The sequence below is a fragment of the Budorcas taxicolor genome, chromosome 20 (genome assembly GCF_023091745.1).
Source record: "Budorcas taxicolor isolate Tak-1 chromosome 20, Takin1.1, whole genome shotgun sequence".
Taxonomy (NCBI): Eukaryota; Metazoa; Chordata; class Mammalia; order Artiodactyla; family Bovidae; genus Budorcas; species Budorcas taxicolor.
Window position 1 is genome coordinate 41,499,057 of NC_068929.1, and position 24,433 is coordinate 41,523,489.

General features: G+C 35.7%; 1 protein-coding gene across 1 annotated transcript in view; it reads left to right on the forward strand.

The window, feature by feature from the left end:
• Window positions 1–2,381: 2,381 nt before the first annotated feature.
• LMBRD2 (LMBR1 domain containing 2) overlaps window positions 2,382–24,433 on the forward strand; it is a 33,528-nt gene continuing 11,476 nt past the window's right edge. The window contains exons 1-11 of the mRNA XM_052659243.1: window positions 2,382–2,555; window positions 2,813–2,910; window positions 4,510–4,605; window positions 7,323–7,490; window positions 8,393–8,603; window positions 15,054–15,128; window positions 18,075–18,188; window positions 18,544–18,727; window positions 19,117–19,298; window positions 20,158–20,291; window positions 24,013–24,118. Of these exons, the coding sequence (XP_052515203.1) occupies window positions 2,382–2,555; window positions 2,813–2,910; window positions 4,510–4,605; window positions 7,323–7,490; window positions 8,393–8,603; window positions 15,054–15,128; window positions 18,075–18,188; window positions 18,544–18,727; window positions 19,117–19,298; window positions 20,158–20,291; window positions 24,013–24,118 (1,542 nt within the window). The remainder of the gene's footprint in view (window positions 2,556–2,812; window positions 2,911–4,509; window positions 4,606–7,322; window positions 7,491–8,392; window positions 8,604–15,053; window positions 15,129–18,074; window positions 18,189–18,543; window positions 18,728–19,116; window positions 19,299–20,157; window positions 20,292–24,012; window positions 24,119–24,433) is intronic.

The window sequence follows — 24,433 nt, forward strand, 5'->3', positions numbered from 1 at the left end:
GTAATAAATATATGTAAAATCAATTTTGGAGACAATAGTGGGTGTTATGTTATCTTTGAAGTCATCAGTAATAATAGTGTATGTACTATAGTATACAGTAATGTTTTTTATTCATTTACTTATTCACTTGACAGCTATTTTTTGAATAGCCAGACTATATGCCAGACACTATCATATAGACATAGAGTACAGTACTGAACAAAACAGTGAAGCCTCTGCTCTCATGGGGCTTCCCAGGTGACGCAGCGGTAAAGAATCTGCCTACCCATACAAGAGATGCAAGAGACTTGAGTTTGATCCCTAGGTCAGGAAGATCCCCTGGAGTAGGAAATGGCTACCCACTCCAGTATTCTTGCCTGGAAAAATCCATGGACAGAGGAGCCTGGTGGGCTACAGTTCGTGGGGTTGCAAAGAGTCAAGACACAACTGAGCATGCCTGCCCTCTGCTCTCATGGAGAAAGAGAAGGTGTGTTTATGTGTGTGGTGGGGGTTTTTACAGGGAAAAATAAAGAACATACATTGTATCAGGTAGATAAGTGCTTTGAAGTAAAATATAGAGGAAATGAAGATAGAGAATGACAAATGGGTTTCTATTTTAGATACCTAAGAATGAAATTAAAAGACGCTTACTCCTTGGAAGAAAAGTTATGACCAACCTAGATAGCATGTTGAAAAGCAGAGATATTACTTTGCCAACAAAGGTCCGTCTAGTCAAGGCTATAGTTTTTCCAGTGGTCATGTATGGATGTGAGAGTTGGACTGTGAAGAAAGCTGAGCGCCGAAGAATTAATGCTTTTGAACTGTGGCGTTGGAGAAGACTCTTGAGAGTCCCATGGACTGCAAGGAGATCCAACCAGTCCATTCTAAAGGAGATCAGCCCTGGGATTTCTTTGGAAGGAATGATGCTAAAGCGGAAACTCCAGTACTTTGGCCACCTCATGCGAAGAGTTGACTCATTGGAAAAGACTCTGATGATGGGAGGGATTGGGGGCAGGAGGAGAAGGGGACGACAGAGGATGAGATGGCTGGATGGCATCACTGACTTGATGGAAATGAGTCTGAGTGAACTCCGGGAGTTGGTGATGGAGAGGTAGGCCTGGTGTGCTGCGATTCATGGGGTCACGAAGAATCGGATGCAACTGAGCAACTGAACTGAACTGAAGAATGAAAATATTGGTTGAAATCCACAGAGGGATGGAAGGAAACTGCTTCAGTAATATAAAGAAATAATGAAGTAAATAGTTCATTAAATGTGATTTTCATTTGTGATATTCCATAAAAGGGTATTTCTTATATAAATTTAAATTTAACCTGTAAAGTACTCAGACTTTCTTTATTCTTTTAATAACTAGCTTTGGTTGGGAATGTTTGTTAATTTGACATATTTTATTGATTCTACCTTGTTTTATTTTGGTGGGTTGCATCATGATACTGATTCTCTATGTTAAGATATTAATTTTTCCTTGGGATATTGTAGTTAGTCCATAGACACCCAGAAATGCCTGACATTGATTTTATAGAGGTGGAAAGCACATATATTGTCTTCAGTTAGTAAAGGTAAATTATTTTATAAGAGTAGAGAGATATCAAATAAACCATTTTCTGATGTCTGTATCATCAACATTTATAATTAAAATATTTTCAAATATATAACTTTATTCACTAATCATTGATAAATTTTTCTGCCTATAAAATAGGTGAAGTAACTTTAAAGACAATAAGATTGATATAGATAGATGGAAAAGATAAGTATTTTGTGGCACGTGAGATGAATAAGAATTTCAAGTCCTGAAATTTAGACAAGATTCATATGAAAGAAAAATACTGCTTCAAACAAAGGAAATGTTACTTTCAAGTGGTTTCTCTCTTTCTGTTTCTCCCTCCCTCTCTTTTAGAAAATCTGAAGTAATGATTATGGATGACTTAGAAACCTTTATTTTACAAAATATTTAATTTTGTAGGATCAGTCAACAGTGTATTTATATAAAATGTTAGGATTTATAATATTAAGGAACAACTCCAAGTGACACTATATTTAAACTTCATATCTAGTATTCTTACTTTGTAATATTTTTGGAACTTGTGTTATTTTTGCTAAAATAGTTTTTTTCCTAAAGATATAATTTATGCAAAATTTTCAACATATGCTTTAAAAAACAGAAGTACTTGAGAATAGGGTTTATCCTTTTTATCTTACTCAGACTCAGGTGTAAAGCCTGACAGTTTTCTAATTTGTTAGTACATGAATAAAAAATAATTGGGAAATTTCCAAGTGGTCATTTTATATGTTAACACTGCCTTATTTTTTTTCTTCTTGGCTTACAGAAATGATCCAGGCCTATATATGAATTACTTTGTTGAATCAAAGGAAACATTGAATAATGAGTGGTGCAGCTTTGGGACTCGAGATTGTTTTTGTCTTTTTCCTGGCGTTATTCCTACTTCATCGATATGGAGACTTTAAGAAGCAGCATAGACTTGTCATTGTTGGAACACTGCTAGCTTGGTATCTCTGCTTTCTGATTGTGTTTATACTCCCTCTGGATGTTAGTACGGTAAGAGGTGAAACTAATTTTCACAATTTAAAAGGCAGTTGTAATCAGACAGCATGTTTGAGATATGTTTTTAAGATAACTCAGTTATATAAAAGTTAAACTTATATTTTAAGCAAGTGTTAATCATATGAATTTGGTCACTAAAAAGCATAGCCAGGAAGGTAATTTTGGGTAAAGAGCTTGATACATTCCAATATCCCTTAAGTATTTGGTAACTTTTTGGTTTTCATTTTTAAACCATGCCTTTATTGCTTTAGACAATATACAACCGGTGCAAACATGCTGCTGCAAACTCAAGCCCTCCTGAGGGTAGCAACATGACAGGATTGTATGCAACTGCTATCCCAATCCCAAGGTACTTTCTTCCTTTTTTAAAAAAAATGTTGTAGGGAGCAATTTGTTTAAAAATTGTCAGTTTTAGCATCTGGATTTTATATTTATAACTTTATCCTCATTCTCTACTCACCTCCCTTCTTCATCCTTCGCTAATAGACTTTTCATTACCTGTATCCTATTTAAATTTTAATCTTGAATACATTTTAAATATTTATTGGCATTCAAGACCTCTCAGCAGATGCTAATAGAAACTTGGAGAAGACCTGATTTTTTTAGTTCTTTACAAAGAATAGATTTCCAAAAGCTGTTTTTCCAATCCAGTAAAAAAAAAATGGGGTGTGCATTTTCTTGTTTTCCTAATTTACAAGGTTGTAATGAAGGAAGAGGAGGTTATTCCATACATAGGATATCCCTTTGATATATGTGCATCCTTTAAAAACATTATGATTTTAGACTGAGAATAAAGTTCAAATTATCAAAAGGTTATATTGAATTCATATCAAACTTCCCAGTAAAGAACTAATAAGTATTGGCTATAGGAAATGGCAACCCACTCCAGTATCCTTGCCTGGAAAATCTCATGGACAGAGGAACCTGGTGGATTGCAGTCCATTGGGTCGCAAAGAGTCGTGCACGACTGAGCGACTAACACACGTAGTTTTTACTAGTGCTTTAAGTAATATTATATACTTGTTTATGCAGCTTTTACGGAGAAGGCAATGGCACCCCACTCCAGTACTCTTGCCTGGAAAATCCCATGGACGGAGGAGACTGGTGGGCTGTAGTCCATGGGATTGCTGAGTCGGACACAACTTAGCGACTTCACTTTCTTGCATTGGAGAAGGAAATGGCAACCCACTCCAGTGTTCTTGCCTGGAGAATCCCAGGGACGGGGGAGCCTGGTGGGCTTCCATCTATGGGGTCGCACAGAGTTGGGCATGACTGAAGTGACTTAGCAGCATGCCGCTTTATTTATTTATTTTAAAATCAAAGCTAGATAAGGATGAATTTTAAATGTAGTAGTTATTCCCTTTTGAAGCACCACTGTGGAGTGTTAAAAGCCCTTGGACTAAAGAATAGCTTTACAATTTAGGAATGCTGACTATTACTGAAAGAATCTATGGTCAGATAAACATGTTTTCAGAAAATTCAAACAGAATTATGTATAGATGCTAGCATCTGTCTCCATAGGACATATGCTATAGTGACTGATAAGTTAGGGTTCCAGTTTCTAGGACTTAATCACTTGATAACCTTTTTTTCTTGCCACCATAACCAATCCAATGAAGTGAGTGTATATTTTAAAGGTAATCATCTCAAGAGTTTGATTTCATAATGCATTTACTTTTAAAGCTGTCACTTCATTAGTCTATTAGTACATAATGTCCTCTTTTTATTAAAAGACTTAAAAAAAATTGAAAATTTAAATGCATTCCTCCTTAAAAGAGTTTTGTTCCCTTTGTGTGTTTTTTGACAGTTTTGAATTTTAATTTTCTATAAAATTTTACAAGATAGAATCCATAATTTAAAGCTGAATGTAAGTGAACTTTGCCAACACAAATTAATTGTGCAGTTCATTTAAGTAGCATTTGATTAATTGGTTTTAAATTGTTATTAGCCAACATCCGTGTTTCAAGCCATGGAGTTACATTCCTGATGGAATCATGCCAATTTTCTGGAGGGTAGTATATTGGACTTCACAATTTTTAACATGGTAAGTGGTGGTGAAGGATAAAATTTTCAATATTTTGGCTAAATTTTAAAAAGGGATCATTTTTTCAGTGAACTTTCATATTTTACAACTTATTTATGTATATTTTCCCTTAAATCTATATGCTTTCTCCCCTCATTCAGGTCTGTCTTATCTTAAAAGGAATGAAAAGAAATAAATAAACAAGAAATAGAAAACAGAGACAAAAAATTCTCCTTGTCACCATTTCCTCTTCGTTACTGCCTTCTTTCTGGACTTTCTTCAATTCAGTTTTCTTCAAGCCCCATTATTATGTGAAACTGGTCTCTTGCTAAGGTCATCATTAACCCCTGGTTTTCTGTATGCTTAGTGCAAACTTCTGGATTTCCTTTAAATGCTCCATTTCTGTGGCCCATTTTCTAAATGTTGGTGTTCCCAAGGGTTCCATCTTTGGTCATCTTGTTATCTGACTCTCCCTGAATAACTGTAATTTATAGCCATGGTTTCATTAACCTGTGATGCATTCCAAATTTTTTTTTTTTCTACCCTATATCTTTGTCTTTCTGCTGTCCTCCAGACTCATTCATACTTTTTCCACTGCCTATTGAGCATTTTATAATAAATATAATACAAGTAAACTGGAGGTGGAGAACATGGCAAGAGAAAAATCACACAGCAGAGTATAGCATGCCTGTAGCATACACATTGAACTCAGCTAGTTCTTCAACATTGCCAAACTTTGACCCTTTGAGTTTCTCATCTGTTTGCTCTTCATTCTCCACAGCAAATCTTTCCAGTTATTGCAAATCTCAGCAGTGGTTGTGACTCTCTCTCTTACATCCTAGAAACAGCCACTTTCTCTCCTTGCAGATGACTTTACTTTCTGCCATCCAGTGAAAAACGAATCGTCAGATGGCACCTCTTTTCAGCTTCTCACCAACAAACCTATCTACCTATCCTTTCTTTCCTTCCCTCCAAGAATGTAAGAGTCATTCTTAAAGTTAATCCCTCTTCCTGAAATAATGGACCTATCTCCTTCAGCTCTTGTTAGAAAATTCAAGTCAGAGCCCTTTCCAACTTTCTGTCTTCCCCTCGATGATCTACTCATCATTGGTGTATTTTTTTTAGAGAGACTTTTTTTAAAGTATAAATTAGTACAGAAAATCCCACAGACTGTATTTAGTTTGACTTTTCTTCAAAGTGAATATACCCATATAATGAGCACTCAGATTGTGATATAGAACATTAATAATATCCCCAGAAGCTTCCCACATACCTTTCTCCCAGTCATTACGCTCCCCAAAGGTAACACATGATTCTGACTTCTGTTACCATAGATTAGTTTTGCCTGCTTTTTCAGCTTTATAAATATGGACTTATACAGTATGTACCTTTTTGCTTCTCTTTTTGCTCATATAATTTGGAAGATTCTTCTGTGTTGTATGTCTCAGTATTCTTATTTTTTTTAAATTTGTGTAAAGGTTTCTACTTATTGAATATACCATAGTTTATCCTACATAGCCAAACTTCTAGAATTGTCTGCATTTTGTGTCTCCATTTGCTCACTGCTTATTCTTTCCACAACCCACTGGACCCTGTTTCCTGTTCTCCCTTCTCCACTTACACATACAGGCTCTTAATTTATTGACCTCTTGGCAGCCTTTGATTTTACTGTTTCCTCTCTCCACTTTCAAACACTTTCTTCTCCATGTACTTCTTTGTTGTCTTCCAAAATTCTTGACTGTTCCCTCAGTCTCCTTTGTTGGCTTTTCCTTCTGTTTGTCTGCCTTTCATTTAAAAGTTGGTATTTTTGAGGCGTCAGTCTCAGATCTTTCCTTCTCATTCATTCTATGTATATACACCCTTCCAGATCTCATCTACTGATGTTATTTCAGTACCATTGATATGATGATGACTCCAAATCTATCTGTATTTCTGTTCTTTCTCTTGAATTCTGAAGCTGGATGGCCAGCTACTTCCTGTGTAACTCCTTTAGGATGTATCCAGGACACTTTTCCCTGACATTTGGGCTTCCCTGTGGCTCAGTCAGTTGGTAAATAGTCTACCTGTGATGCAGGAGACCCGGATTCAATCCCTGGGTTGGGAAGATCCTCTGAAGAAGGAAATGGCAGCCCACTCCATTATCTTTGCCTGGGAAAGCCCGTGGACAGAGGAGCCTGGCAGGCTACAGTCCATGGCGTTCCCAGAGTCAAACGACTGAGGGTCTAGACCTACCTATACTTCAAAATCAGTATACTGACAGCCACCCTTCTCTCCTGCTTAGCACACCACCACCCCTTACCCATTCTAAATAGTTACAGTTTTGTTCCATTTTAAGCCCATTCTCCATGTTGAACCCATATCAGTCCATAGAAAACAAAAGTTTGGTCGTGTCTCCCTTCAGTTAAAGAAAATGATTCCTCACTATTCTTTGGATGTAGTCTAAATTAATTCAAAAAAGCTTTAAAGGCCTTTTTCAGATTCCTTGTAAGTCAGAGAGTATTGTTGTACTCTCTGTTGATCGTTGTTTTTGCTCCCAGGAATATGCTTTTCTCTCCCCAGAATTTAATGTTAGAAAATATTCAGCCCTCTCTTATAGTTTGGTTCAGTGTTATTACTCAAAATCATATTGATTCATGAGAAGAACCACACATTAAAATTGAGATTTAGGTGTTTCCAGTGTTTTGAAATTATACAGACATGCCAAGTGTTTTCTAATCATATTTTTTCTAATCATCCAGGATTCTGTTACCTTTCATGCAGTCATATGCAAGATCAGGAGGGTTTTCCATCACTGGGAAGATCAAAACTGCACTAATTGAGAATGCAATCTATTATGGCACCTATTTGCTGATTTTTGGAGCATTTTTAATTTATGTAGCTGTCAACCCACACTTGCACCTAGAATGGTAAGATAAACCATGTTCTTAACATTGTTTCTGTGTACATTTGCATTTTTTAAAATGAAATTTTATTTCATATACAAGTAAACATTTCATTGGGAAACCTACCATGACATGTTTTATGGGTTCCCCCAAAAGAATATCATAATAACCCATATTACTGAGAAGGAAAATATAGAATAACTTCTTTGAATATACATATTAGACAAAGAACTGATGTTTTATCAAAGAGCTATGTTAAAGTATTAACTCATGATTTTTTCATAGACTTTAAAATTTTGCGTATGACTAAATAACTGGATTTATTTTTCATTGTAAGTTGTGAATATTTTCTTTTGTTCTGATTATAATATGAGGGCCTATTTCTCTTTAAGTTTAGATTTGTCATTCAAATAAAGTTGAAATCTGTGTTATACTTGTAATGTATTATGATATATATGAAGAGTCATATCTGAAAAGTTTAGGAATAGAGTAGTAGTGATTATCCTTACTGTTGGATTCTTGAGATGTGTGTGTGTCTGCTTCAAAACAAAATTTTTTCAGGCTTAAAATTCTTTTCAGTCTTCTCTTGGTTAATATTAAATAAGAAAGTACCTAATGAAAAATGTATTTTCTTCAGGATAATTTTTGCCATAAATTTTCCTAAGATTCTAATTTTAACTCTAATAGAAGCAGTGTTTGCTGTGTCTATTTCTGCAGTCACACTCTAACTTTTCATTACAACACAGATTATCTACTGTCACTAAAAGAGGAGCTGAGATTTGAAGGTTGAAACTTTTCATATAACATTGGATCTATATTGTAAGGCAGTTGTTTTCTGAAAAACCCTTTAACACTAGTTAGTTTCATTTTATGTTTTTGTTAGAAAAATGTATCACAGCTATCTGCTTATGTTTTCTCTTTCTAAGGAACCAGCTTCAGACAATTGGGATAGCAGCTGCAAATACATGGGGTCTGTTTCTTCTTGTGTTGTTGTTGGGGTATGGCTTGGTAGAAATTCCTCGGTCATACTGGAATGGTGCAAAAAGAGGTTATCTACTCATGAAAACTTATTTTAAGGCAGCCAAATTGATGACAGAGAAAGCAGATGCAGAAGAGACTTTAGAAGATGTTATGGAGGTAAGCAAGTTTAAATGCTGGAGTCAACAGTCATCAAGTTTTAAGTATCACTTTTTGTATACACTGTTGGTTTTGTTGGTGGTGGTGTTAACAGCATACTGGTGGACTTTAGACTGAAAAATTGATGAGGTGTAATTCTAAAGAATTTCTCACCCATTCAGATGACTCATTGGCAGTTCAACTTCGTAAGATATCATCTCTATCTTCTAATTGACAAAGATGTAGGGTGAATGTATTTAACAGTGCAGGCTTATGCTTGTTATCCTGGGGTAACTTTTAATAGTTAAAAGTTGAGACTCAAAAAGTGGTCAGAGTTAGATGATAAGTTACATAGTTACTATGACTATAGTAGAAATGAAAATTGCTATTAAAGGTTGGGCTTCTTCCTGAATGTTTGACCCAAAGTAATCCCACCAAGTCTGGAAACCTCTTTAGAGAACAATATTCATGGGAATTTGTATGCCTCAGTTTTTTTTCCTGTCTATAATCTTAATAAGGTACTTCATTTTGCTCACTTGTAATATGCATATAATTTGAATAAATCTCATAAAGTTGTTGAAAGTATACATTTCAATAATATACATGCAAAATACAACAAAGTACAAAATTTTGCTGTTTAATAATTTAGTTGATTTTAAAAAAGAATGTAGTCACCTCAGATTTTGCTCTTCTGTGAAAATATGCTATTCCAATAATGTTATCTTCAGCTTAAAACCTTATACTAAAGGCTTTCATTCATGTTAGAGTAGTCTCCAAGATACTGTAATGTGGCCAATCAAAAAATGATTTGACCCATGTCAAAATCTCAAGCCTTATCTCAAGCCCCTGAAGTCTTCTAACACTGGTCAACTTTGGTTCCTCAAACTTATTAATGGTGATGATAATAGCAAACATGTAGGCAAACAAATATATAGACTTATAGACGTATTTGCCTATGCCTTTCTGAGCACTTTATGTATATTAATACATTCAATTCTCAAAACAGCCTTATAAGGGAGGTTTTTTATCCTTATTTCTATAAAGGAAAGTGAGACACAGAGAGGGTAAGTTTCCCATGTGCACACAGTTACCGAGTGATGGAGCCAGGCAGGCTGACTCTAGTTCGTGCTTTTATAGGGACAGGCCCTTTTCTGTAAAGGGCCAGATAGTAACTGTTGTACGCTTTCTGTGCCATATGCTCTCTGTTGAAACTGCTTCACTGGCTGCTTTAGCATGAAAGCAGCCATACCCAATATGAATGAGCAGTGGATGTGTTCAGATAAGAACAGATGGTGGGCTGGATTGGATCTGTTTTGCCGACCCCTACTCTTTAACATTATGTTCATTGCTTTCTTTGTTCTGTTTTTGAGTGCGGTGTTCCCAGATTCTTGGAACCCTCTTTTCTCCATTCACTTTCGCTAATTCCTACTTCATTTTCAGTTCTCAATACAAGTGAGAATTCTTCAGGGAAGCCTTCTCTGGTAGTTTCCTGGGGCTGCCATAACAAAGTACGTGAACTGGGTGGTTTAAACAACAGAAATTTTTTGTCTGGGGTCTAAAGTCTAAGATCAAGGTGTCAGCATGGTTGGTTCCTTTAGAGGGCTATAGGGAAATTTGTACCACATCTCCTGTCTTCTGATAGTTAACTGACAATCTTTGATGTTCTTTAGCTTGTAGATCTCTGTCTTCATATTCACATGATATTCTTCCTGTGTGCCTGTGTGTCCAAATTTCCTCTGTTTATAAGGACACCAGTAAGATTAGGAGCCCACCCCATTCCAGTAAGCCTTTTCTTAATTTAACCAGTTAAAGCTGTGAAAGCCCTATTCCCAGATAAGATTACATTATGAAGTACTGGGTGTTGAGACAACATATGATTTTTGGGGGAACAGAGTTCCAACCCATAACACCTCCCTTGGTTCTCTAAATTCTTAGATACTCAGCAACCATTTTTAAGTGAACAAAAGAATGAATACTGATGAATACTGATTCTTTGATTGTGGTTGAAAATTTTTATGTTGACTTTTCAGCATTTATTTATAAAATGTTAAGAACTGTAGCATTCCTTAGGCATATGATGGATATTATTATATTTTTCAAAAGAAATTATATTTGGTAATTTTTATACTTGATATATTTGAAAAATTTTAACTGAAGATTTGAACTTTTTACAAAATTTGAAAATTTATATTTGATAATAAAATAATTGAAAGATCATTTGCTAGCATTCCCCTCAAAAGTTGATATTAAAATTCAGTTCTTTCATATTTAAGGAATATAGATTTCACGAGTTTATTCAAAATTCCTTCACCAAGTATAAATTAAATGCAGTTTATTATTCTAGATCTGTGAACTGGGTGGTTTAAACAACAGAAATTTGGGGAGGAACCTTCAGTATCTTAATAAAGATAGATTTTGTTACTGTTGTTGTTTTTATGTAGAAGTCCTGTACTTAAAAATAGGCTGTGGTAAATTAAGGATTGGAATTGATGCCTTCTTTGCTATTTTAGTATAAGTTTGAGGTGTGAGGGATTTAAAACATTTTAGATAAGAGAAAATTTTCCATGTGAATAAGAAAGCACTTTTTTAATTGAATATATCTGATATAAGTTCAGTTCAGTTCAGTCGCTCAGTTGTTATGCCCAACTCTTTGCGACCCCACGAACTGCAGCACGCCAGGCCTCCCTGTCCATCACCATCTCCCAGAGTTCACCCAAACCCATGTCCATTGAGTTGGTGATGCCATCCAACCATCTCATCCTCTGTCATCCCCTTCTCCTCCTGCCCTCAATCTTTCCCAGCATCAGGGTCTTTTCAAATGAGTCAGTTCTTCGCATCAGGTGGCCAAAGGATTGGAGTTTCAGCTTTAGCATCAGTCCTTCCGATAAATATTCAGGACTGATTTCCTTTAGGATGGACTGGTTGGGTCTCCTTGCAGTCCAAGGGACTCTCAAGAGTCTTTTCCAACAGCACAGTTCAAAAGCATCAGTTCTTCGGCGCTCAGCTTTCTTTATAGTCCAACTCTCACATCCATACATGACTACTGGAAAAACCATAGCCTTGACTAGATGCACCTTTGTTGACCATTGTCTCTGCTTTTCAACATGCTGTCTAGGTTGGTCATAACTTTTCATCCAAGGAGTAAGTGTCTTTTCATTTCATGGCTGCAATCACCATCTGCAGTGATTTTGGAGCCCAGCAAAATAAAGTCAGCCACTGTTTCCACTGTTTCCCCATCTATTTCCCATGAAGTGATGGGACCAGATGCCATGATCTTAGTTTTGTGAATGTTGAGCTTTAAGCCAACTTTTTCACTCTCCTCTTTCACCTTCATCAAGAGGCCCTTTAAATTTAAGGTGTACAAAGAGTTAATTTGATCCATTTTTATATCGTAAGAGACACTCTTAATGGTTGTTTTGCAAATAGCAGGAAGTTCCCCAAAATAAAAGAACTCTGTACCTTTTACCCCCTCCCCAATTTATCAGATATGGATTTCTTTGTCTATGTATTTTAAGGAAATTTTGGGTCCTTCCTGTTTTCTGAATGTCTGAAAATTTATAAACTTGTGGAGAAAATTTTTTTTTATCATTTAATAAATACCTAATATCTTCCTGCCATCTGAAGTGCTATGTGGAACTTGCTATTAGGATACTAACTGTCTAGAGTACAAAATTGTACAGTTCCTCACAGTTTATGGCAAATGCAGTGTAAATGATGCATGCTCTAGTGTTGAGAAGTTTCACTTCAGAGTAGCGATCAGTGGAGATGAAATGGAGGAAGTGAAATATGACCTGGGCCTTGAAGGAAGTGTAGAATTTTCATAGGTGACAGCATTCTGCTCAGATATCAGGAGACTTTTAAACCAAACTAATTAAGCATAAGATAAAATACAAAGTTTGGAAAGTTTGAAAGATATACAGCCAGGGAGGGCCTTAAAAGTCATACTGAAGTCCAGACTATATTTTGAAAGCAGTGAGGAATCACTGACACCTTGTGTATAGTTTAGGATAACCAATCAGATGGAGTTGTGCAGAATAAAGTATGGAATGAGACTATTGATAACTTAGTTTGAGAGAAAACTTGAAATACACTGGTTTTGAATGCATCTTTTAACAGATCACAGTCACCTTTTTAGGGGGTAATTATTAATTATGTTTTTCAGCTATCCATAAAATCTCCCAAATGTGTTTTATAAAAACCAGTTTAGTGTTTTATGATATGTTTTCCATGGAGTGAATTATGTATATCTTGTGTGTCCATTTCTTTTCTTTGGACCGTTAATAAAACTTACAAGCTATGTCAAATCATTCAAAAGAAATGTTTGCTAGATGGCCAGAGGTCACCTCTACCTGCTGTCATTTTTTGAGGCAGATGATTTTGGAGAGGGAAAAACAGCTACTTATTTTCACTGAAAATTGCCTTTTAGTCTGATCTGATGTATTTTGTCTGGTGAAGAGTTGACTATAATGACACAGTAATGACAGAGTTCAAATTATGTTGAGTTGACTATAATGATACAATAATGACAATTCAAATTATGTTATTTTATATGAAGAAAAGAAGCTACTATTTTAAATACTTTCTGCATTTTATAAAAATTATGAACTTTGAAGGAATTTAAACTCATAAGTTATAGCCAATATCAATATTTTATACTTAAACTTAACTTTTGTATAATAATCTATTATTATAGCTAAAGAATTTAGAGGAAAATACTTTCATTAATGAAATAAAAACAGACTATAGTTTATATTCAAAGTTATGGTAACAAGTCAACAGAACTTTAAGGTAGCTTAGAATGGAAAATTGTAATGATTACTTCAAGCACCTTTTAAAAAGCCAAATCTTTTCATTCTGTTTTTAGGCCTGTTCATTGACCTCAAAATGAACTGCTGCTAAGGCCTTCTGGAGTACTTTGCTCTTACTTTTCAACCTGATCAAGCAGTACTCAGACCATTACTCTCCTTACCTGTTAGTCACTGGATTTCTTTCACTTTCTTGAAACTCCTTGTTCTCTTCTGCTTGGAGACTTTCGTACATGCTGTCCCTCTGTCTGGAATATTCTTACTCTTTCCTTTGGTTGGCTGACTCCAATCCTCAGTTTAGCTTTTTATCTCAGTTTAAATAATCAGTTCATCAGAAAATTTTCCATGTTAGATTATAGAGCAGTTTTCACACCATTTCTGTTTGAATCATACCTGTTTTCTTCACTCAGCTAAGCTCTTTGACAGGAGCAATGTCTGTTGGTACAGATTATTCATGGGTCTGCATATTTTAAATTTTGGTGGATATTGCTAAGTTATTTTCCAAATAGGTTATTTGACATTTTATTGTATATAGGAGGCCTTTCCCCCTACAGTCTTACCTCATTAAAAAATAGCAATTTTTTATAATTTTACAAGAAAACTGTCCTTATTTTTAAAACTTTTTTTTTTTAGTGAGATTGAATATTTTTTTCAGTTATTTACTGGCCAGTGGCATTTCTTCTATAGCTTCCCATTTTTCTGTTGATTTTTTAAAACGCTTCATATATTAAGGATAATATTTTTTTCCATATATATTTTATTTTTTCACAGCTTTGTCTATATACCCTATGGTTTCTCTGCCTCCAGTTTTACATCCCTTAAGGCCATTCTCTGCCCTATAATCAGAATGTTCTTTTTAATATCCTGGTTGGTTCACTCTTGCCTCCCAGCCTTTGAACATACTGTTTCTTCTTCCTAGAAAAGTGGTTCCAATTTTTCAAAAATTTCCTGTAGTATTATAGGATATTGTGATTCTTTGAGAACTAGTGCTTCTAAAGATTCCCTTGCCTAATGCCTTCATGCCTTTCTTACTCTTTAAATTGTTTATTTAATTATCTCATCACCACACTGTAATCTTAGTGAAAGACTTACAATACCATGTCTTCCCACTCCACCCTCCAGTATGGACTGTGGTGACCTTTCACCTAGGACAGTGCTGACATATAATGTACTCTTAATCTTAAAAATGTGGAATGAATCATTAGTTGTGACTGCTGAAAGTACTCTGTTGTTGGAAAGGAGCAGGTGCTTTGTGATATTTTTAGCCTGTTCTGCTTCTGGTTTCTTTGCTGCATTTTGGATAATGAGATAATTGAGCTTGAGGAGCAAGGTGGAAGAACAAAGTGTTGTTCTTTTAGAATCGCAAAGTTGGACAGATGGTTCATGAGTTTTTCTAATGCATATTCATCTTTGTATACCAAATGATAAGGCAGTAAACCTAGAAATATATAGAAAATGTGAGGGTGTAGATAAATTTGTTCTATAATTTTATATTTTTATTTTTGTTATTAAGAACTTTTATTCAGAGATGGAACTCTGAGTTTTATATGCTGAGTTATTTAGGTTTTAAACTTGTGAGAATATATATAATACCTAGAGCATCCTGATTTGAAACACCTAATCTATAGAAATGGAAATATTTTTATTCCTCTTACTGTTCTTATAGGAAGTTCGTAAAGTGAATGAGAGCATCAAGTATAACCACCCACTGAGAAAATGTGTTGACACAATACTTAAAAAGGTAATTAAATAATATTTTCATCTACTTTCTTTTGAAATATAAATCTACATAATTAATATTATAATTAAAGCATCAGAAAATTATACAGTGTATGATTGATGTCTTCCAGCCTTTTCCATTTTTATGTTAACAGTAAATTAATAGTAATTTGTACATAAAGTTTGTTCGTTATTATATGTTTAACATTATTTATTGGCAGTATTTTCCATTGAAATGTGGCTATAGAGATTATGTTAAATAATGTAAAATTATTGCTGTGACACAGTGATGGAGATGGATGTTTATAGGTTGTAAAAATGTCATTAAATGTAGTCACTAAAAGCATATCTCCTGTAAGAAACTAAACTGTTTTCAGTAATCACTTTTAAGCAGCTTTGTACATGTTATTTTATAAGCATTTTTCATAAAATAAATGATATTGTAAGATATTTCATATAGATATTTAAAAAACTATACAGTTAAGATTTTGATGCCTTAGTATTGAATTGGAGGTATTCATATACTTCCAAAAATGATTATTCCATAAGAGTTTCCCAGTTACCTTCTCAGCAACCGTAGAACCACTGAACTATTCCTTTTCCTATGTTTATTTTTAAAGACTTACATGTAAGTCTTCTTTAAATTCAAGTAGCATTGATTTATGACATATCTTAAGTTTTGTGTGTACATTATATTTCTATTTCTATATACCCTATACCATCCTCACCACCAAAATTTATTTTCCATCAGTTACCCATACAGTAGAACCCCTTTACCCATTTTACCCTATCCTTATTACTACTTTTTTCTCTGTATCAGTGTTTGTTTTTATTTAGTTTGGTTTATTCATTTATTTTGTTTTGTTTGTTTATTAGTTTTTTATACTCCACATATGAGTTAAATCATACAGTGTTTTTCTTTATCTGACTGATTTCACTTAGTGTAATACCCTCCAGGTCTATCTGTGTTGCAAATGGCAAGATTTTGCCCTTTTTGTTGGCTGAGTAGTATTCCGTTGTGTGTGTGCATGCGTGTGTGTGTGTGCATGCGTGTGTGTGTGTGCATGCGTGTGTGTGTATGTACATGTATACTGCATCTTCTTTATCTATTCATTCATTGATGGGCACTTAGATTGTTTCTTGACTATTGTAAATAATGCTGCAGTGATCCTAGGGGTACAGATATCTTTTAGGATTACTATTTTCTTATTCTTGAGATAAAATCCCAGAGGTGAGATAGTTAGATCATATGGTAGTTCTATTCTTGATTTTTTGAGGACTCACCATACTATCTTCCATAGTGGCCTGCATCAATTTACATTCTCACCAATCATGTGTGAGGATTCCGTTTTCTCCACACCTTCACCAACACTTGTTATTTCTTATCATTTTGATAATAGCTGATTGACGATTTGCATTTCTCTAAAAATTAGTGATGTTGAACATCTTTTCAAGTACTTGTTGGCCACCTGTATGTCTTCCTTGGGAAATATTATTCATTTAGCTTCTCTGCCCATTTTTCAATCAGATTATTCATTCTTGAATTGTATGGGTTCTTTATATATTTTATATGCTGCTGCTGTTGCTGCTGCTGCTGTTGCTGCTGCTGCTGCTGCTGCTAAGTTGCTTCAGTTGTGTCCGACTCTGTGCAGCCCCATAAACGGCAACCCACTAGGTTCCTCTGTCTCTGGGATTCTCCAGGCAAGAATACTGGTGTGGGTTGCCATTTCCTTCTCCAATGCATGAGAGCAAAAAGTGAAAGTGAAATCGCTCAGTCATGCCCAACTCTTAGTGACGCCACGGACTGCAGCCTACCAGGCTCCTCCATCCATGGGATTTTCCAGGCAAGAGTACTGGAGTGGGGTGCCATTGCCTTCTCCATATATATTCATCTCTTATTGGATATATCGATTGAAATTCTTCTCTCATTTGGTAGGTTGTCTTTTCACTTTATTGACGGTTTCCCTTGCTATATAAAAGCTTTTTCAGTTCAGTTCAGTTCAGTTCATTCGCTCAGTCGTGTCTGACTCTTTGCGACCCCATGAATCACAGCATGCCAGGCCTCCCTGTCGATCACCATCTCCCGGAGTTCACTCAGACTCAGGTCCATCGAGTCCGTGATGCCATCCAGCCATCTCATCCTCTGTCGTCCCCTACTCCTCCTGCCCCCAATCCCTCCCAGCATCAGAGTCTTCTCCAATGAGTCAACTCTTCACATGAGGTGTCCAAAGTACTGGAGCTTCAGCTTTAGCATCATTCCTTCCAAAGAAATCCCAGGGTTGATCTCCTTCAGAATGGACTGGTTGGATCTTCTTGCAGTCCAAGGGACTCTCAAGAGTCTTCTCCAACACCACAGTTCAAAAGCATCAATTCTTCGGCCCTCAGCCTTCTTCATAGTCCAACTCTCACATCCATACATGACCATAGGAAAAAGCATCACATTTGTTTATTTTTGCTTTTGCTTCCGTTGCCTGAGGAGACAGATCTAGAAAGATATTTGCTAAGAGTGATATCAGAGAGCATCCTGCCTATATTCTGGGATTTTATGATTTCAGGTCTTGCATTCAAGTTTTTAATCGATTTGGGGTTGAGTTTTATATATGGTGTGCAATTGTGGTCTAGTTTCATTTTTTTTTTTTCACATGTGGCTATTCAGTTCTTTTCCTATGTTTTAAATCTGTCATACTAATCATTAGCTAGTGTTTCTTTTGACTGAGATGACAGTCATAAGAATCAATTCTCTAATCATTTCTCTTATATTTGCTATCTTTTGAGACCTATTTATGGAGGTTAACTAACTTGCCCAAGTTCATAGGGGTATTAAATGACTAATAGGGTAGGTGATTCCACCTCTGGAAGATATTTGCAGGAAAATTAGATATGCTTAAGAATGAAAGATTCTTAACAAAAATAAAATTTTTTATCTATTTTCAAATAAAATTTCTAAAAATCTGCTTGTTCCTTTTAGTGCCCTATAGAGTATCAGGAAAAAATGGGCAGGAACATGGATGATTATGAAGATTTTGATGAAAAGCATAATACCTACCCAAGTGAAAAAAGTCTGGTAAAACTACATAAACAGGTAACTTTATATAGCCTTTTTACCTTCTGATGATTTTAGTTAGATTTACTGCCCACAAAAAAGGAGTTTTGAGTGAATGTATATCAGAAACTTCCTTTGATCTTGTCCTTATCATTATTCTTGGAAGTGTTTTAACTTCCTGTTTCTTGACAGGAGTACTGTTGGTATTTGGGGAGGAGAATTCACTGAGCAAACTGTTACATGTATTACAGAATATTAACATACTCAGCCCCACCCAGTAAATGCCATTAGCACTTCCCTATTGTTGTGACAACCAAAACATGGTCCTTAGTGGGGAGCTGAATCACTCCTGTTTCAGAACACTGACAGGTATACCCCCTGTTGTCTTTTTTAGGTGATTTATTCAGTTCAGAGACATCGGAGAACTCAAGTGCAATGGCAGATTCTTTTGGAACAAGCATTTTATCTAGAAGATGTAGCAAAAAATGAAACAAGTGCTACTTGTCAGTTTGTTCATACCTTTCAATCGCCAGAGCCAGAAAATAGATTTATTCAGTATTTTTATAATCCTACAGTTGGTATGTAATTTTTGATATACATTTCAAAGCTTGATGCTGATAATTTTCCTGGTGGAAAGTGTATATTTTCACCAATGCAGAGTTGAATTATAATTGTGTTTTTTGACTTATACCAATTTGAGTTTGATGTTTCCTCATGATCAGATGCAGGTTCTGCATTTTTGGCAGGAATACCTCAGCAGTGATGTTGTGTTCTTCTCAGAGCAGGAGGCCCATAATATCAATTTGTTCTGTTACTGGTGATCATTTGTTTAGGATGCTGTCTGCTTGTTTCCACCAGTATGTTTCTTTGCAATTATGTATCTTGTGTGGGGGAATTTTGAAACACTGTAAATACACTGTTGCTTCTTTATGGTTTTCTTAATCATTTTTTTCTTTTTATCTTACAGAGTGGTATTGGGAGTGCCTTTTGCGACCCTGGTTTTATCGGGTACTTGCTGTGGTGTTGTCCATATTCTCCGTGATAGTTGTGTGGTCAGAGTGCACATTCTTTAGCACTAGACCTGTCTTATCCCTCTTTGCAGTCTTCATACAGCTGGCTGAAAAAACATACAATTATATTTATATCGAGGTCAGTTTATATGTGTCATAAATAAATGCCAGTTGTGGTTTAACTTTAATCCTTAACTGTTGTACCTTTTCTCCACATATTTCTTCTAGTAATAATGAAAGCAGTGAAGTTCCCCACAGTGTTGTTATTTAGATTTCCAAAAATGAGCTTCATTATTTTACCCAGACTATAAAAACTAAGAATTGTATTTGAAGAGAGATGAAAAGATGCAAAGTAGTGTACAATATTTTTATGAGAATATTTTGATCCACTTTATGCCAGTGAAGGAGATCAGCCCTGGGATTTCTTTGGAAGGAATGATGCTAAAGCTGAAACTCCAGTACTTTGGCCACCTCATGCGAAGGGTTGACTCATTGGAAAAGACTCTGATGCTGGGAGGGATTGAGGGCAGGAGGAGAAGGGGACGACAGAGGATGAGATGGCTGGATGGCATCACTGACTCAATGGACGTGAGTCTGAGTGAACTCCGGGAGATGGTGATGGACAGGGAGGTCTGACGTGCTGCAATTCATGGGGTCGCAAAGAGTCGGACACGACTGAGTGACTGAACTGAACTGAACTGATGCCAGTGAAGCTAGATAAATTATAGTCTTCATGTGAAGAGTTGCCAAGGGAATGAGAGAACAGGCTCACTTCAGGAGGTAGATTCGAAACTTATGGATAGGATGTGAGACTGATTAAGATCTAGATTTTTTTATCAAAATTTCATTTTCTTAGGTGGTTAAAAAGCTGCTATTGCTGTGTTTAAATTTTAGAATGTCAATAAATGTTAGTTGGAATGAAAAGATAATGCTTATAGTAGTATAGAAAGTACTGAAGTCTATTAGTCTGAAACTGGGTTTTTGTTTTGTTTTTTCAGATTGCTTGCTTTCTTTCCATCTTCTTCCTCAGTATCTGTGTTTATTCTACTGTGTTCAGGATTCGTGTATTTAACTATTACTACCTGGCTTCACATCACCAGACTGATGCGTATAGCCTTCTCTTCAGTGGCATGTAAGTAGACTGTGTTTAGAAACAAGGAAAATGTTTCCATTACATGAATGTCTCTTTTATTTTTTGTTGTTTATGGCTCTTTTACTAACACCTATATTTCTATGAGCTAGTTGCTTAGGTTTAAGTATTAATTAGATGCTTGTTGAATGCTAACTAAATCCTGCTTGAAGTTTAGGGTTAAAATAGGTATGCTAGATTAGGAACGAAAAGAAGGGCATACTGAGTCTGGATTTACCAATTAGAAGTCAGTAAATAGGTTAGTAATAATAGAAACATTTGATATTTTAGAGACTTAAGTCTAGAAAGTGTTCTGAGAATCAGAAAAATTCAGTGGTCTCACACTGAACTGTAGAGGACTAAGAAGACCAAAAGAATGATTTTTGGTAAGAGATTTAGCAGAATTTTGGAGAGATGGCTCCAGCTTGGGCTAAATTGCACAATCTATTGTTTGTCCATATTATTAAACTAGTTATATTAGGTTTTTAGGACTGGACTTTGGGAACTTCAAGAGGAATCAATATCTGAAGCATCGCTAAGACTTTTTTTTAAATCCATTTTCCCCAAATAATTATAGATTCAAAGGAAGTTGCAAATACAATACAGAATCTTGGTAACCTTCACCCAGCCTCCCCCAGTGGAGACATTTTATATTGCTGTTGTACAATATCAAAAGCAAAAAATTTACACAGACACATTACTGTTAACTAGACCACAACAGACTTTATTAGTTCTCACTATTTTTTATACTTTATTCATTTGTGTGTGTGTGTGTGTGTATGTGTAGATTCCTGTAACCACCACCATAATCGAGATACAGAACTATTCTGTCACCACAAAATAACTCCTCATCACCTCTTTATATTCATACCCTCTCTTCATTTTCATCTCTTCCTGTTCTCCAGCTCCTTGTTTTGTAAGGCTCTCTTTTTATCTGGTCGCAACTCTCCAGAAAGTAGGCATAGAAGGAACATACCTCAACATAATAAAGGCCATATATGACAAACCTACAGCAGACATTATCCTCAGTGGTAAACAACTGAAAGCATTTCCTCTAAACTCAGAAACAAGACAAGGGTGCCCACTTTTACCACTGTTACTCAACATAGTTTTGGAAGTCCTTGCCATCACAATCAGAGAAGAAGAAGAAGAAATAAAAGGAATCCAGATTGGAAAAGAAGTAAAACTCTCACTGTTTGCAAATGACATGATTCTCTACATAGAACACCCTAAAGATGCCACCAGAAAATTACTAGAGCTAATCAATGAATATAGTAAAATTGTAGGATATAAAATTAATACACAGAAATCCCTTGGATTCCTATATACTAACAATGAAAAATTAGAAAAAGAAATTAAGGAAACAATCCCATTCACCACTGCAATAAAAAGAATAAAATACTTAGGAATAAATTTACCTAAAGAGACAAAAGACTTGTATGCAGAAAACTATAAGACACTGAGGAAGGACATCAAAGATGGCATGAACCAGTGAAGAGATGTTGGCACAAAAACAGAAATATAGACCCAAGGAACAAGATAAAAAGTCCAGAGATAATTCTACACACCTGTGAGCACCTTATCTTTGACATAGGAAGCAAAAATACACACTGGAGAAAAGACAGTCTGTTCAACAAGTGGTGCTGGGTCAGCTGCCTGTATAAGAATGAAATTAGAACATCTTCTAACATCATACACAAAAATAAACTCAAAATGGATTAAAGACCTAAATGTTAAACCGAAGACTATAAAACTTTTAGAGGAAAATAGAGCACTCTGACATAAACCACAGCAAGAGCCTCTATATTCTCCTAGAATAATGGAAATAAAAATAAATAAGACTTAATTAAACTTAAAAACTTTTGCACAATGAAGGAAGCTATAAGCTATAAGCAACGCTCAGAATGAGAAAAATTAATAGCAAACAAAACAACTGACAAAAAATTAATCTCCTAAGTATATAAGCAGCTCATGCAGCTCAATACCAGAAAAACAAACAGCCTAGTATAAAAGTGGGCAGAAGACCTAAACAGACATTTCTCCAAAGATGACATACAGATGGCTAATAAACACATGATAAAATGCTCAACGAAGCTCAAAATTGTTAGAGAAATGCAAATAAAAACTACAATGAGGTATCATCTGGCTCCAGTCAGAATGGCTATCATCAAAAAGTCTACAAACAATAAATGCTGGAGAGGGTATGGAGAAAAGGGAACACTCTTACACTGTTGGTGGGAATGCAAATTGATATAGCCACTATGGAGAACAGTATGGTGTGCTGCTGTACTTAGTTGCTCAGTCTTGTCCAACTCTTTGCGACCCCGTGAACTATAGCCCACCAGGCTCCTCTGCCCATGGAATTTCCAGACAAGAATACTGGAATGGGTTGCCATGCCTTCCTCCAGGGATCTTCCTAACCCAGGGATTGAGCTCAAGTCTTCCACATTGCAGGCAGATTCTTTACTGTCTGAGCCACCAGGGAAGCCCAAGAATACTGGAGTGGGTTGCCTATTCCTTCTCCAGGGGATCTTCCTGCCCCAGGAATTAAACCAGAGTCTCCTGCATTGCAGGAGGATTCTTTACCAGCTGAGCTACTAGGGAAGCTTGGAAAACAGTATAGAAATTCCTTTAAAATCTAGGAATGAAGCTACCATACAACCCAGCAAGTCTACTACTGGGCATATACTCTCAGAAAACCAGAATTGAAAAAGACACATGTACCCCAATGTTCATTGCAGCACTATTTACAATACCTAAGACAAGGAAGCAACCTAGATGGCCACTGACAGATGAATGGATAAGGAAGTTGTGGTATATATACACAATGGAATATTACTCAGCTATAGAAAGAAATGCATTTGAGTCAGTTCTAATGAGGTGGATGAACCTAGAGCCTATTGTCCAGAGTGAAATAAGTCAGAAAAAGATAGACAAATATATATTAAAACATATACATGGAATGTAGAAAGATAGTACTGACAATCCTGTTTGCAGGGCAGCAAAGGAGACAGACATTTTGGACACAGTGGGGGAAGGAGAGTGTGGGATGATATGAGAGAAAAGCACTGAAACATACGCATTACCAAATGTAAAATGATAGCCAGTGAGAAGTTGCTTGCATAACACAGCCCAGCCCAGTGCTCTGCGACAACCTGGATGGGTGGGATGGGGAGGGGTGTGGGAAGGGGGTTCAAGAGGGAAGGGACGTGTATGCCTAATACTGATTCATGCTGATACATGACAAAAGCTGTCACAATATTGTAAAGTAATTATCCTCTAATTTAAAAAATAAAAAAAAAAGAAAAAACTGAGCTCCAACAATTATTTATATCTGTAGTTGTCAGAGTTGACATAATGTGATGCAACTGCAGATCTTTTATATACTGAGTACAATTCACCTTGAGAACTGAGCTAAATTGCACAGAAGAGGCACATACAAAACCGCTCTACAAACTGTTGTGATAAAGCAGTGGCAAACCTCACCAAAGGAGGCATCCTGAGGCTGGAGTTTTGTTTTGTAGGTGTTAATGTTTTTCAGGAAACTGTGGTATTAATAGGACTTTCAGAATGTCTTCCAAGTAAGGGCAGTTCATATTAAGAATTCAAAATACAAATAGATGAGAATAGTACAATGATCTGAAACATTCTCAGTGTATTTCAAGATAACGTAAAATATGTGTTGCTGCTTTATTCTTATGTGTTTGTTTATGCTTTATTGCAGGTTATTTTGCCGTTTGACTCCTCCTTTATGTCTTAATTTCTTGGGTTTGACCCACATGGATTCTTCCATCTCTCACCAAAATACACAGCCAACTGCTTATACATCTGTAAGTATGGTAAAAAAAAAAAAGTTCTTTAGATTCATTATCTATATGGGATGCTATTGTTGTGAAATTTCTTTTTACTGCTGGCAAACAGTTCTATTGCATTATTAGAATCTTTTTAAAAATTACTTGAACTTCCTTTTACACATTGTATATGTAGTTACTAATGACTGGGTAAAGGTGATATTGCTTTCGTTTTATTATAAACAAAATTTTTTTGGTCCAGCTAAGCATATTCACAGACCTGACCTATAATAATATTAACCTTTATGTTTATGGTCTTAATGTAATTGATGATTTTCAGTAATATTTATATAA